The following is an 11,756-nucleotide window of genomic DNA, read 5'->3' as shown; positions in this document are numbered from 1 at the left end:
TCACTCTAGGTGGAGACATGCCCCCCGTCATACCCTCACTTCTCCAACCTGGAGTCGCCCCAGCGCTCCACTGATGGACTCCACTCCCGCACTTGCCCCAGCCATTGCGGGTGGCCGTGGGGATGGACGTGAGGCACGTCTCCCCTCCGGACCCACAAGGCCTATGGAGACGCGCTCACACAAGCGAGAGAACCGGGCGATGGCACGCACATGACAAAGCTTATGGGTCCGAAGATCCAAAGGCAGGTACATTGGTAACGTTTCAGCCGTTCCGAAAGACCCGTCTTCGTGATTCTTCAATGCCGTCGATCCCTCTGACTTTTTTCCCTCTTTCCCTCATCTCATTGTTTCCCCTTGCCTAACATTCCTCATTGCATCTCTGTCGACTGGAAACCGTGATCGCAACCATGGGTTCAGACGAGAAGGTCAGAGACTCTGACGTCGAACGTCAGGAGCGCGTTAGCTTGGAGAAAGACCAGGCGAAACTTGATTCGATACCTGGTGCCGACCTAGCACAAAAGGCGCTCTTCGAGGAATTCGCGAACAAGGATGATGAATGGAAGAAAGAGATGGACCGAAAGCTTGTGCGAAAGATCGATGTCCGATTGCTACCGATTCTGGTCATACTTTATCTGCTCAATTTCCTTGATCGGTATGTTCAGTAAATGCAACGGCGCATCGAGCGATCTAGCTAACAATCTTGTCAATAGTTCCAACCTTTCTCAGGCCCGACAAGGTGACCTGGAACGCGATCTTGGCATGGAAGGCTCAGACTTCAATCTCGCAACTTCTATTTTCTTCGTGGGGTACCTCCTGATGCAGCTGCCTTCAAACCTCCTCATCACTCGTCTTCCGCCCTCAATATATCTCAGTGTCGCAGCCACGGTCTGGGGAGTTGTGTCAACTTGCAATGCCGCAGTCCACAGCTTCGGCCAGCTGGTCGCCGTCAGACTTATTCTTGGATTCGTCGAGTGCCCTTTCTTCCCTGGAGCGATCTTCCTCATGTCCTCTTGGTACACTCGATCAGAGCTGACTAAGAGAATCTCTTGGTTCTACTCTGGCAATGCCTTGGCGAACATGTTTGGTGGTCTCCTCGCTGCTGGCATTCTGGGCAACCTCGATGGCAACATGGGTATCGCTGGGTGGCGCTGGTTGTTCAGTAAGTCATACCTTGATATTTTTCTAAGGCTCCAAATAGGTCGCTCAGGCTAACTTTCGTCTTCAGTCATCGAAGGTGTCATCACCATCGCCGTCGCCATGGCTGCCGGCTTCATCCTTCCCGACTATCCAGCTACCACCAAATGGCTGAACGAAGAGGAGCGCGGCTTTGCGTCTTACCGTCTTATGGCCGACATCAACGAGTCCGACGAAACGCATTCGCGCTCGATTTGGGACGGTGTAAAGCTGTGCTTGAAAGACTACCGTCTCTACCTCTTCGTCCTTATCCAGCATCTCTCCATCCTCTCCCAAACCTTCCAGTACTTCTTCCCCAGCATCGTCCAGACTCTCGGCTACGGCTCCATCGAGACCCTCCTCCTCACCGTGCCTGGTAAGCATCCCCATCTCAGCAGCCACCATCACAACCCCGACACTAACATTCTACCACAGTCTGGTTCGCCACCTTCCTCATCTCCATCGCCGTAACCTGGTCGGCCGGCAAGACCGGCGACCGCAGCATCCACATCGTCGTCCTCGTCCTCTTCGCCGTCGCCGGCAACGCCATCGTCGCCGGCACGACCGTCGTCGGCGCCCGCTACTTCGCCATGTTCCTCATGCCCATGGGCGCCGTCTCCGCCTACCAGATCATCGTCAGCTGGCTCGCCAACTCCTTCCCGCGCCCGCTCGTCAAGCGCTCCAGCGCCATCGCCATCGCGAACTGCATTGCCAACGCGGGATCCATCTACGCCAGCTATATGTACCCGAAGAGCGATGCGCCGAGGTATATCCCTGGCAGTGGCGCGAATGCGGGCATTTGTATGGTGATCGTTGTCTTGGCGATTGTGCTGAGGTATATTCACGTCTGGGAGAATAAGAAGCTGGAGCGTGCGGAGAACGAGATGATTGCAGGTGGTGGCGAGGCGGGTGTTGCGGAGGAGGAGGGCATTGGTAGGCGCGCGGTTGGTTTCAGGTATTTGTACTAGAGTGGATGAGAGAGTGATGGGAAGCCTGGCGAGTTGTTGGGCGTGGCATGGCGTCTTTGGGCACTACATGAATCACGATCATAGATGATAGATAAAGCAATCGAAAGAGATCTGCTCAAAGAAATGGGCAGGATTCTGTTCAATCGTGATTTCAAGATCTCTCCTGCGGTTTCAGCAGTGAGCGTAACTTTTATTAGTCGTACCGAGAGCTCGGACCTTTGCAAACCCCGAGACGCTTCCGTCCTCATACAGATGCTTCAACAGAAAGAATGCAGCCCCATCCGCTAACGCCAAGCCAAACGAATGCCCAAATGTAGGTCGTAAGATTAATATGCTGATAAGTTCCCGCCCAAGACCACCCTGCGACATTCAATTACGCCTGCTCCGCCGCTGCTGACGACGAACCTGGTTGTCGCGCTCCTGCTCATAGGCAGCGCGCACCCTCGAGAGAAAAATGTTATTACGCTGCCGATCCCTGGCGTCGCGCGCTTGCTAGGGCGCAACGCTCATCCTCCAGCGATCGATGTTATCCCTCTGCTGCGGGCTGATGCCCTGCTCGTAGCCGCCGGCCGCCATCGGCATCCCCATCTGCATGGCGGGCATGTTAATGGCCATCGACATGCCGTAGCCCATGGGCTGGGGGTAGGGCATTCCGTAATTTGTGGGGGCGCCGGTGAGCGCCTGGTAAGCCAGGTTGTTGACTTGCATGGGCTGAGGAGCGTAGGGCATGCCCATGCCCATGCCAGCTTGCTGTTGCATGGCGGCGGTGGGGGAGGCGAAGTAGTTGTTTGCGCCGAACATGGGCGTGCTGTTGGCGGTTGGGAGGCCGTTGTAGCCGCCGAAGCCGGGTGTCATCGCAGAAGGTTGCTGCATAGGAAAGCCGGATACTGCGCGGGCGGGCATTTGGCGGCGCTGTTCTGGTGCCGCTTGACGATCGAAAGCGTAGCTTGAGCTGCGCATGTTCGAATTCAGGAGCTGGCGACGGGACTTCTCCTTTTCTTGAGCAGAGGCATGGAGGAGGGTTCCTTCGGCGGGTCTGTGATCGTGTGTGACTCGTCTGTTGGACCCGGTAGGGTTGGTTGCCAGCAGGTTGGCCATAGAGCTTGAAGAGCGGACTGCAGCTGGGCGTTTGGCCTCAGAGCTACCAGCAGCTTCGCGTTCACGCTGAAGACGCGCTCTACGTTGGCCAAGCGTCTCGTTTTCCAGTTCCTCTGGGCCGACAGACTTGCGGTTCGAAGAACCCTTCTTTGCTTCACCTTCATTAGGATCAAGGCCGCCGAATTGACTGAGGAGCTCGTTTGACCATGTGCTCTGAGGGCGCTCGCCATCCTTGGGCGGAGCCAGATCGCCGACTGCAGCATCAAGAGCCTCCTTAGTTCGAAGCCTCTTCAATCTCTGCGCGAGCGTTTCACCCTCGTCCTCTTCTTCCTTCTCACATTCACCGCCTTGCGGGGTTGAGAGGTTCACCTGGCTAGTGCTAGTCAAAGGCACCGGTTGCTTGCCAGCACTAGGCCCTTGACTGCGAGGAAGAGCAGACCCACCACGCAACCGGTTGCGTCTCGAGCTCAGAGGCTCGTTGTTCTCCAGCTCGCGCTTCTCCATCAAGCCCAGTGGTCTATCCCAATCCCGCTCGTCACCAAGAGTTTGGTTGATAAGTCCGTTCTTGCTGGGATACAGCACACCAAGCGGAACATCATCATCCGGGTCCCCTCGTTCCTCTTCGTTTTGTCGTAGAGCAGGATCCTCCCAAGCCAAAGCGATACGCTGCTTTTGTCGCTTACGCTTGTCGATCTCTAACACCGCGTCCATCTGCAGTAGCGTACTATGCATACCTTGGGGATACGCCGTCGCGGCCGTTCGGTTTCTCGACCTGAGCTGCGCCTTTCTAACTTGCAGCTCCGCGAGCAAAGTGGAGGGCTGCACAAATGATGCCTCGCCCTCTTCCACGTCCGACGCGCCTTCGTCTGCCTCATGCTCATGGAAGTCCTGCTCGATCTGTTCGTTCTCAGTGAGCATCTTGCTCCCGCTCATAGCGGTTGCAGGCCTCGACTGATCCATCGGTCGTCGCTCGTCCAATGGGCTTCCATTCTCGGCTTGTGCGATAAGGCCGTTCGAAAGATCGACCTCGTGACCTGGTGTCCTTGGATGAGAACCCGATTCTTCCTGCTCTTGCTGCAGATCCATCAGACTGGCTCGGCTCTTCCTCTTCTGCAGCTTCTTGCCACCTCCATTGAAATCAAGCATCGACATGCTACTCCGACTGCCCGGCCGTCTGAGAACGCTGGTCAGCTCGTCAGAGGAACTAGCTCTCTTAAGCAACCCTCCAAGGCTAGTGGTTCGTCGTTTGAGCGTTTTAGCGTCGGCCTCTGAGCCCTGCGGTTGGGCGATGAGTGTAGAGGTACTGTGTCGTGTTGTTGGGCGCTCAGGCGCGAAGTGTGTCTTTCTTACATCGCCGGCGAAAGGATGGTCTGTGAAAGCGGTAGCGGGCGCAGTGGCGGAGGCATTGAGGATACTCTCGAGCGTGGCGACGGCTGAATGGTTCTGGATTTGGACGTCTTGGGGAATGCCTTGCTGCTCGAAAAATATGCTTGCGCGGAGCTGGGGAGGAAGGCTCTGCAGATTGGCCATGCTCATGCGCTCGTTCAGAGCGCCTCGAGGGTGATCGCCTGGCTGAGAGCCTGAGCCTGATCGTTGGCTCTCGCCGTAGCCGCTAGCATCGAGCGGTGGTAGCCATGCTGCTGACTGCCTTGTTCCCGGTGGCAGTTGGCTCATGACCTGGTCCCTGCCCCTGGAGTGCACTGTAGCCGATGGCATTTGTGAGAGCCGCTTAGGCAGGTTCAGCAAGCGTGGCACTGGCGCAGGATAGTACGTGGTGTTCTCGCCGGGCGGTGGCATCGCAAAGGATGTCGGTCGGTTTCTTGGTGTCCGAAGTAAAGATGCCGCTTCCATAGATAAAGAGCCGGAGGATGTACGCGCAGAGACCCTTCGGACCTCGTTCCCATCGTCGTCCACTTCCACAATCTCCTCCGTTTCGGGCTCGAAATGGACGCCATCGAAGTCCTTGAAGGCAAGCTCCGCCTCTTGGAATGTATCGACGGACCGCCGCCGCGTTGGTGTTGTAGCTGCGCCATCTCTTTGCTCCTTGCCTTCAGCCTCGGGTTCAGTAGCTCCTCCCGCTGCTTCATCCAATTGCATGGGCGGGATCTCGCTGTACTTGGATGGTGTCGGTGGCACGTCGTCGAGCTGTTCCTGAATCTGTGCGGACATCATGTCGTACTTCGCTCCAAAACTGCTCACCGAAGCATGGCTTGCCTGCCTCGACATGCTAGACATAGACAAAGGCGACTTCAGACTGGGCGCGAGCGGCGAGTCCAGAGGCCTGCCTTCCTGGATCGGCTCCACCATGTGAGAGAGCTTGGAGCTGACGGAAGGCTTCCTATTCATGCCCCACGAACCATGGGATCTCACCGAGCCGACCGGACTTGTGACAAAGCTGCTCGGAGAGAAGCCTCCATATCTGGCACCGCTGCTGCCCTCGGCGGCGCTCTGGTTCTGACTGCTCGCCCTGCTCTTGGTCGTCTCCAGCGGTGCAGTCCTTCCCGGGATGAAGTCGCCCTGGTGCGAGCTCTGAATGCTGTTCTGGCGGCTGCGCTCGCGCTCCAACTCGTTCAGCTTGCGGATCTCCTCGCCAATGTCGCTGCCGCCCTCGCTCATCTTTTCGGCACTCTGCTCGAGACGCAGGATGTTGCTGGTGTAGGCGCCCTTGCGAAACGAGGGCTCGCGGGTCGGCGTGGGCGTGCTGACATGAGAACTGTGGGCGTGCTGGTCGCGCGAAGCGATTGGTTGGGTTGGCGGCGTGTCTTGGTCTGCCATGCTTTCGGGCGGCCTGACGATAGGCCGGCAGCAGTTGAGACGGCTCAGGGGTGCAGGGCTGCGGGCAGGGGAGCAGGGGAGGTCAGCCGCGAGACATGTCGGCGAGGAGTGCGGAGTGCGATGGAGAAAGGGAGGGCGGGCGCGCGTGGAGATATGGCACGCCTGGCTACAGGGTCGCGAGGGTCGAGAGGGTCGAGAGGGTGAGGGCCGGCGGCATGCGGAAAGACGCCGAAGGGCTCAGGCACGCGACCTCGACGAGCACTGTTTGGCAAGAAGCACGCGCGAGCACTTGATTACTTGCCTACCGCTATCGCCTTCAAGCTAGTGGCGGGCGTGGCGGGCTAGATCGCCGCGTTCTAAATTTGGCCAACTGACAAGCAACGGCCGTCAGAGCGCACACGCGATTACACGACCGTGTGCTTGGATTCTTCACAACAGTGACACTGTGCTCTATCCGTGATCATCGTCCTCTACCTTGCCACGAGCGACATAATACCACACCGCTGGTGCTTTCACCACTGCACGTCTGGAATCTCCTCAAGCATACCATTTATTGGGCCCTCCCGGGATGAATCGGCTTATCGTGTCCGAAACTTAAAACGGTGGTATTTTGTCTTTATCTACGTCTCTTGTTGCATGTTATTCACAAGCTCGAGTACTTGAGCAACGAACTCAGCGTGTCAATGCAGTTCATCAGACAGGAGATGGTACATGGACACGGACGCAGCTGCATCTGCCGAAACAGACCACCATCCACAGTTTCGCCGGCTGCAGCCCAGCTCAACAAAGCCGGCCACCAACAAACAGCACATCGTCCAAATATCCTCGTCATGTCCATCTTTCACCGCCCCCGCTCCGCTCCGAACATCTTCCCGACACATTGTATGACGCGATAAGGGATGGACAGAGGAATGGGTGTCCACGCAGTGAGACTTCCTTCACACTGTCACGTCTCACGCACCCACTCCTGCTTCTTCAGCCCGCGCTAAACCCAGCAGTGCTACAACAGTGCGTTGCATTATCACGTACGTCAGCGCATTGATCCCTATGTGATCCTGGTTGCGCATATCAACATGCAATAGGTACTTCTGGACTGTCGTGCATTATCTGGCAGACAAGCACATCTGCGTTATCATCAACGTCTTAGGTGATGCAACTATTGCTTACGATAGATTGCAGTGCATATCAGGCATATCAAACTGAGGAATTATCAGAGGCATCGCTGCAAAGACAGAGGATACCCGACAACCTGTCGTTGCCCATTGATGAAGTATTATTCAAGAGTGAGTGTTTCCATTTCATGGCTATTTGCTACTTCAGGCCGCCGCCGGGCCACCTTCAAAAGCGCAATGCCCGGTACCCTCGCAAAACTATCCCAACACAGTTCAGAGCAATGATACGCCTAAGCCCGGTGATACCATCCTTGCTTGCATGGTTATGTGCAGCCGTCTCTGTGCATACCTCATTGACCAACACTGCTGTGAAAGCTTAGGATCCAACGTCTCCATTGCTTGCATCCACATGATCATTATCTCCGCAGGAGCAACCTTTGGTCTTCCCGCAATCAGTGTCCCCAGCAGCCGGCCACGTATCCTCCTTCGGCCAACCGAAGTGGAATAAGTGCCACCCGAAAATCTTGCCGCTCTGGGCAAGTCTCAACGCGTAATTGAGATGCTTGAAGGCAGCCCTCTGCCAATCCACGTGCCTCCATACGAGGCTGTTGCCCGAGCCACCCGCGTTCTCAAGGGCCAAATCACGGATTTTGATATCCTCGAGATTGCGGAAGGAGAACAGCATCTTCGTGGCTCGCGGACACGGCCAGTTCACACGCATCGACCCTGTGGCATCGTGAAAGGAGGATGCCTGCAGGAAGTGGAATTTGCGGAGGCTTGGAAGACGGCGGACGAGGGTCAGCGTGGTAATCAGATCTCCATCGTTAGTAGTGCCGGTGTAGAACATACTGATGCTCGTGATGCAGTCGAGCCTGGTGTCGCTGAGGCTGACGACGAACTGATGCAGGCGTAAAGCATTCGAGAAAACGAAATTGTTGCTGTGGTAGAAGACCTTGACGGCTTCAGAGTGGATTTGGCGGTTGACGCGTAGGATCTCGAGGCTCGATCGTGGGATCTGTGCGTCATCGCGGCCCTTCTGCAAGGCTTTGCTGCCCTTGTGTAAGCCTCTGACTTGATTCACCCAAGAGGTTGGGGTTCCCGGCGTCGGGTACGTGACACCAGGGAAGGTCAACAGAATCGAGTAGATGACATTGCGGATCTCTGCGGGCAGATCAAGAAGGCGAAAGCTGCCTTCTGGCTTGAACCTATTGTGTTTGCATGTCAGCATTATTGACCTATTCCTGAACCTACAGTGCACAACTCACTTGTCCGGGTGGCGCGATTGCATGATCTCGTGCTTGACTATAGTCTCCAGAAAACCTCCGGGAATAGAACCTGAGCTTGTCAACAGTCTAGCACCCGGGATGCTCGGAGGCAAAAACTGAACACGTTGGAGACCCCTTATAGTCCTGAAACCCTTCATGCCAGGAAGACCCTGGAGATGGAGATAGACCTGCGGGCCAGAGCCGACGCCTCGAAGCCAGGTGATCGCTGAGCGATAATCCAGGACCTTTTCAAGTACCGCCTCTTCATCGATGTGCACAGTCAGGGACTCAAGATTCTTCAGTGCCGCGATCTGTCTGTAGGCGCGGTCAAAGTCGGGTTGATGAGCACGTCGAAGATCCCAGTTCTTGATAATGAGCACTCGGATTTGGTTAGCGTGACGAGTCCAAAAATGAGATCTCCACTCGGTGATGCGAGATACATCTGAGACCGTGAAGGTGTTTTCGCCGAAGAATATGTGGGATGCTTCAGGGTCGATCTTTCCACACACCGCGAAGACCACCGGCATGCGGCGCTGGACGCCCTTTTCAGGGGTATTGCATAGCGACTTGAAGGCGTCGAGATCCAAAGGGCCTTTGTAAACAAGGTGCAAGCGATAAACCTTATTGCGAACGGGCTTGGGTAGGTCCCAAAAGGTAGGCATCTTGCGGATGAGGCGTATTTGAGGGTTGCGGGTTGGAAGTTGTCGTCGATGTCGAAGGTGGAAAGGCGGTTGCAACCTGAAGCGGCCAGCGGATTAGAACACGACCGAAAGCCAAAAGCATCTAAAACGGCAGGTGCGAGTCTGGCACTCTTGCCTCGCATGTGACTGCATATGCACGTAGGCAGCACGTGATCGCATCACTCGATGAAGCTTTCGCGCGCGCAAAGTGAAGTGATGTTGCACCAAAATTCCCCCTTCAAACCCGCTTCTGCTCCTCACTGGTGACTTCACTTCGCCCCCCGGGTGACTGCACGTTCAGCGATGGGGCTCTAGTCGAAGTGAAGGCATGGCCCTATGAGCTTGCTGGAAAACATTGTCTCAAATACTTCACGACAATCGTCAGTCAGAAGTCGACCAAAGGATACATTTGTATGCTGTCCTAGGGGAGACTCGGTTTTGGATAGTTCGAAGGAGATGGTAGCACGCTTTCTTGCTGTCATTGCCTCGAAACGCAAAGGGTCTGAAATTTGTTAACTCCACTCAAATCAGGATAAAGCCTACTTTGTAAGAAATATAGTGACTAGCTTAGAAGCTTTTGGACCAAGCCTGTGATGTATATGCCGTCCATGCCATGCTGTCTGAGCCTTACATCGCAAAAAATGTACTCATCCCTTTTAAGGGCTGCAAGTCTGTCAGAAGCTGATGCAAGCCTCCCGAGTGACGATGTCGACCTCTGACTCTAGTAAGTCCAAGATGTTCAGCGCATCTGGCGATGCTTGCATCTACTTCGGGCTTCGGCAGACTCATACCAAGGCGAGACATGTGAAAGAGCAGTCCCCGACATCTGGGCTGAGGTGTTGCGGCGATACCGCGCTAACCTGTTCCTGTCACGTCGGAGATCTCGGCGTTCCCAAAGCCGCATATCGCCGCCGAAAGCTTCCTCGGCCGGATCTGACGAAAGATTTATGTGGAACTCCCAAAGCGCTATCTTGTGAATTTGCCATCTTACCACCCTGCCTCGGCTCGGCAATAGCAAAATATTGAGCATGGACGTCAACGGTCAGATATCCGTTCGCCACAGGTCTAAGTACCGTGTCCCTTCTCTCTTTCCCCGTGGGCACTAGCACTATCCCTCTCTTCCCCAGTTCAGAGACCCATATCACCACAAATCGCCTCACAATGAGTAGTCCGGGCGATTACGACGCGGTGCGCAAGGACATTGCTGCCCTTCTCCATCAGCCCGAATACGACGATGGCTCAGCTGGCCCCGTGCTAGTCCGCCTGGCCTGGCACTCGGCAGGCACTTACGACGCCGAAACAGACACTGGCGGCAGCAATGGCGCCGGAATGCGCTACGAGGCCGAAGGTGGCGATCCAGCCAACGCCGGCTTGCAGCACGCCCGCGTCTTCCTCGAGCCTCTAAAGGAGAAGCACAACTGGATCACCTACGCCGACCTCTGGACGCTCGCCGGCGCCGTGGCGATCAAGGAGATGGGCGGCCCGGAGATTTCCTGGTTGCCTGGTCGGACCGACTACGTTGACGACTCGAAGCTGCCGCCGCGCGGCAGGCTACCTGACGGCGCACAGGGCGCGGACCATTTGCGTTGGATCTTCTACCGCATGGGTTTCAGCGATCAGGAGATCGTGGCTTTGAGCGGAGCGCATAACCTCGGAAGGTGTCACGCAGACCGGTCTGGATTTGACGGAGCGTGGGTGAATGCGCCGACAAGATTCTCGAACACATACTTCCGCCTGATGATCAGTCGAAGTTGGAAGGAAAAGACTCTGGACAATGGCGTGCGGCAGTTCGTGCATTACGATGAGGATGCTGAAGAGGAGTTGATGATGCTACCAACGGATCTGGCGTTGATGGCGGACCCATCGTTCAAGCACTGGGTGCAGGTGTATGCTAAGGACAAGGACAAGTTCTTCGAGGACTTTGCAAAGGTCTTTACGAAGTTGATTGAATTGGGCATCACCAGAGACGAGAAAGGACAGATCACGAACACGGACAATGAGAAGGGTGGCTACCACAGCGCGCCGAAGAAGAGCAGCGAGCCTGGTAAAGCGGAGGAGGTCGATCGCTACGGAGAGGCAGAGCCTCTGCGGGAAGAGAACAAGAAGGCTAAGAATGAGAAGGCTCCCAGGGCCAGGTTGTGAAACTCGTCCATTTGATACCACGATACATTGCACGTATAAGATAGATTTGGGATTCTGCTTAAGAGATAGAACATGCCATAGAACAGATGTATTTTAGATAAAGACAGTCGCGTGCTGATACCAGCGGTCCTCACAATAAAAATGCTAGTAAATGATTGATGACATCGATAGCATCATCTCTTCCTTTCCACTTTAACCTTGAGGCGGTCTACGCTTGACCTGATCAGCGAAAGCATCTTCCGGCCGAAGTTCCAGCGCCTCTGCTTAGTCTCTTCAGCGTCGCAGCCGCCAAACATTGTGTTCGGTGGACCAACTTCAACAGGGCTCTGTCGAAGGTCGAAGGGAAATCCCTGAATAGAGTCCATGAGAACCTGCACCTTGAGACCCCTGCGATCATGGGAGGTCAACGGTGGGGACAAAGGAAAAGTCTCGTGAGTCTCTGGAAGACAGCAAAGTCCGTTGCAGAAAGCGTGGAGAGAAGTCTCACATCCTTGCGGCCTCACATACGACCGCTCGGAAAATGACGTGGTCTCGGAATGAAGC

The 11,756-nt window shown here is 55.6% G+C and overlaps 4 protein-coding genes across 4 annotated transcripts; 2 read left to right on the top strand and 2 right to left on the bottom strand.

Moving 5' to 3' along the window:
* Positions 1-407: 407 nt before the first annotated feature.
* On the top strand, positions 408-2,141 carry WHR41_07976 (uncharacterized protein; the record flags this gene model as incomplete). Its single annotated transcript, XM_069376580.1, has 4 exons — positions 408-652; positions 711-1,159; positions 1,226-1,549; positions 1,609-2,141. 4 exons carry the CDS (start codon positions 408-410, stop codon positions 2,139-2,141), a joined length of 1,551 nt encoding a protein of 516 aa, XP_069226272.1.
* Positions 2,142-2,633: 492 nt separating this feature from the next.
* On the bottom strand, positions 2,634-6,014 carry WHR41_07975 (uncharacterized protein; the record flags this gene model as incomplete). The annotated part of the gene is made up of 1 exon (XM_069376579.1): positions 2,634-6,014. The coding sequence occupies one exon, from the start codon at positions 6,012-6,014 to the stop codon at positions 2,634-2,636; it is 3,381 nt and encodes a 1,126-aa protein (XP_069226273.1).
* Positions 6,015-7,502: 1,488 nt separating this feature from the next.
* Positions 7,503-9,053, bottom strand: WHR41_07974 (uncharacterized protein; the record flags this gene model as incomplete). The annotated part of the gene is made up of 2 exons (XM_069376578.1): positions 7,503-8,331; positions 8,392-9,053. 2 exons carry the CDS (start codon positions 9,051-9,053, stop codon positions 7,503-7,505), a joined length of 1,491 nt encoding a protein of 496 aa, XP_069226274.1.
* Positions 9,054-10,232: 1,179 nt separating this feature from the next.
* On the top strand, positions 10,233-11,213 carry WHR41_07973 (putative heme-binding peroxidase; the record flags this gene model as incomplete). The annotated part of the gene is made up of 1 exon (XM_069376577.1): positions 10,233-11,213. One exon carries the CDS (start codon positions 10,233-10,235, stop codon positions 11,211-11,213), a length of 981 nt encoding a protein of 326 aa, XP_069226275.1.
* Positions 11,214-11,756: the final 543 nt, after the last annotated feature.

This window comes from Cladosporium halotolerans, assembly GCF_011745625.1.
Source record: "Cladosporium halotolerans strain TM138-S3 chromosome Unknown Sca38, whole genome shotgun sequence".
NCBI classification, from domain to species: Eukaryota; Fungi; Ascomycota; class Dothideomycetes; order Cladosporiales; family Cladosporiaceae; genus Cladosporium; species Cladosporium halotolerans.
Note: the sequence above shows the minus strand (reverse complement) of the source record. Positions and strands in the feature narration are given on the sequence as shown.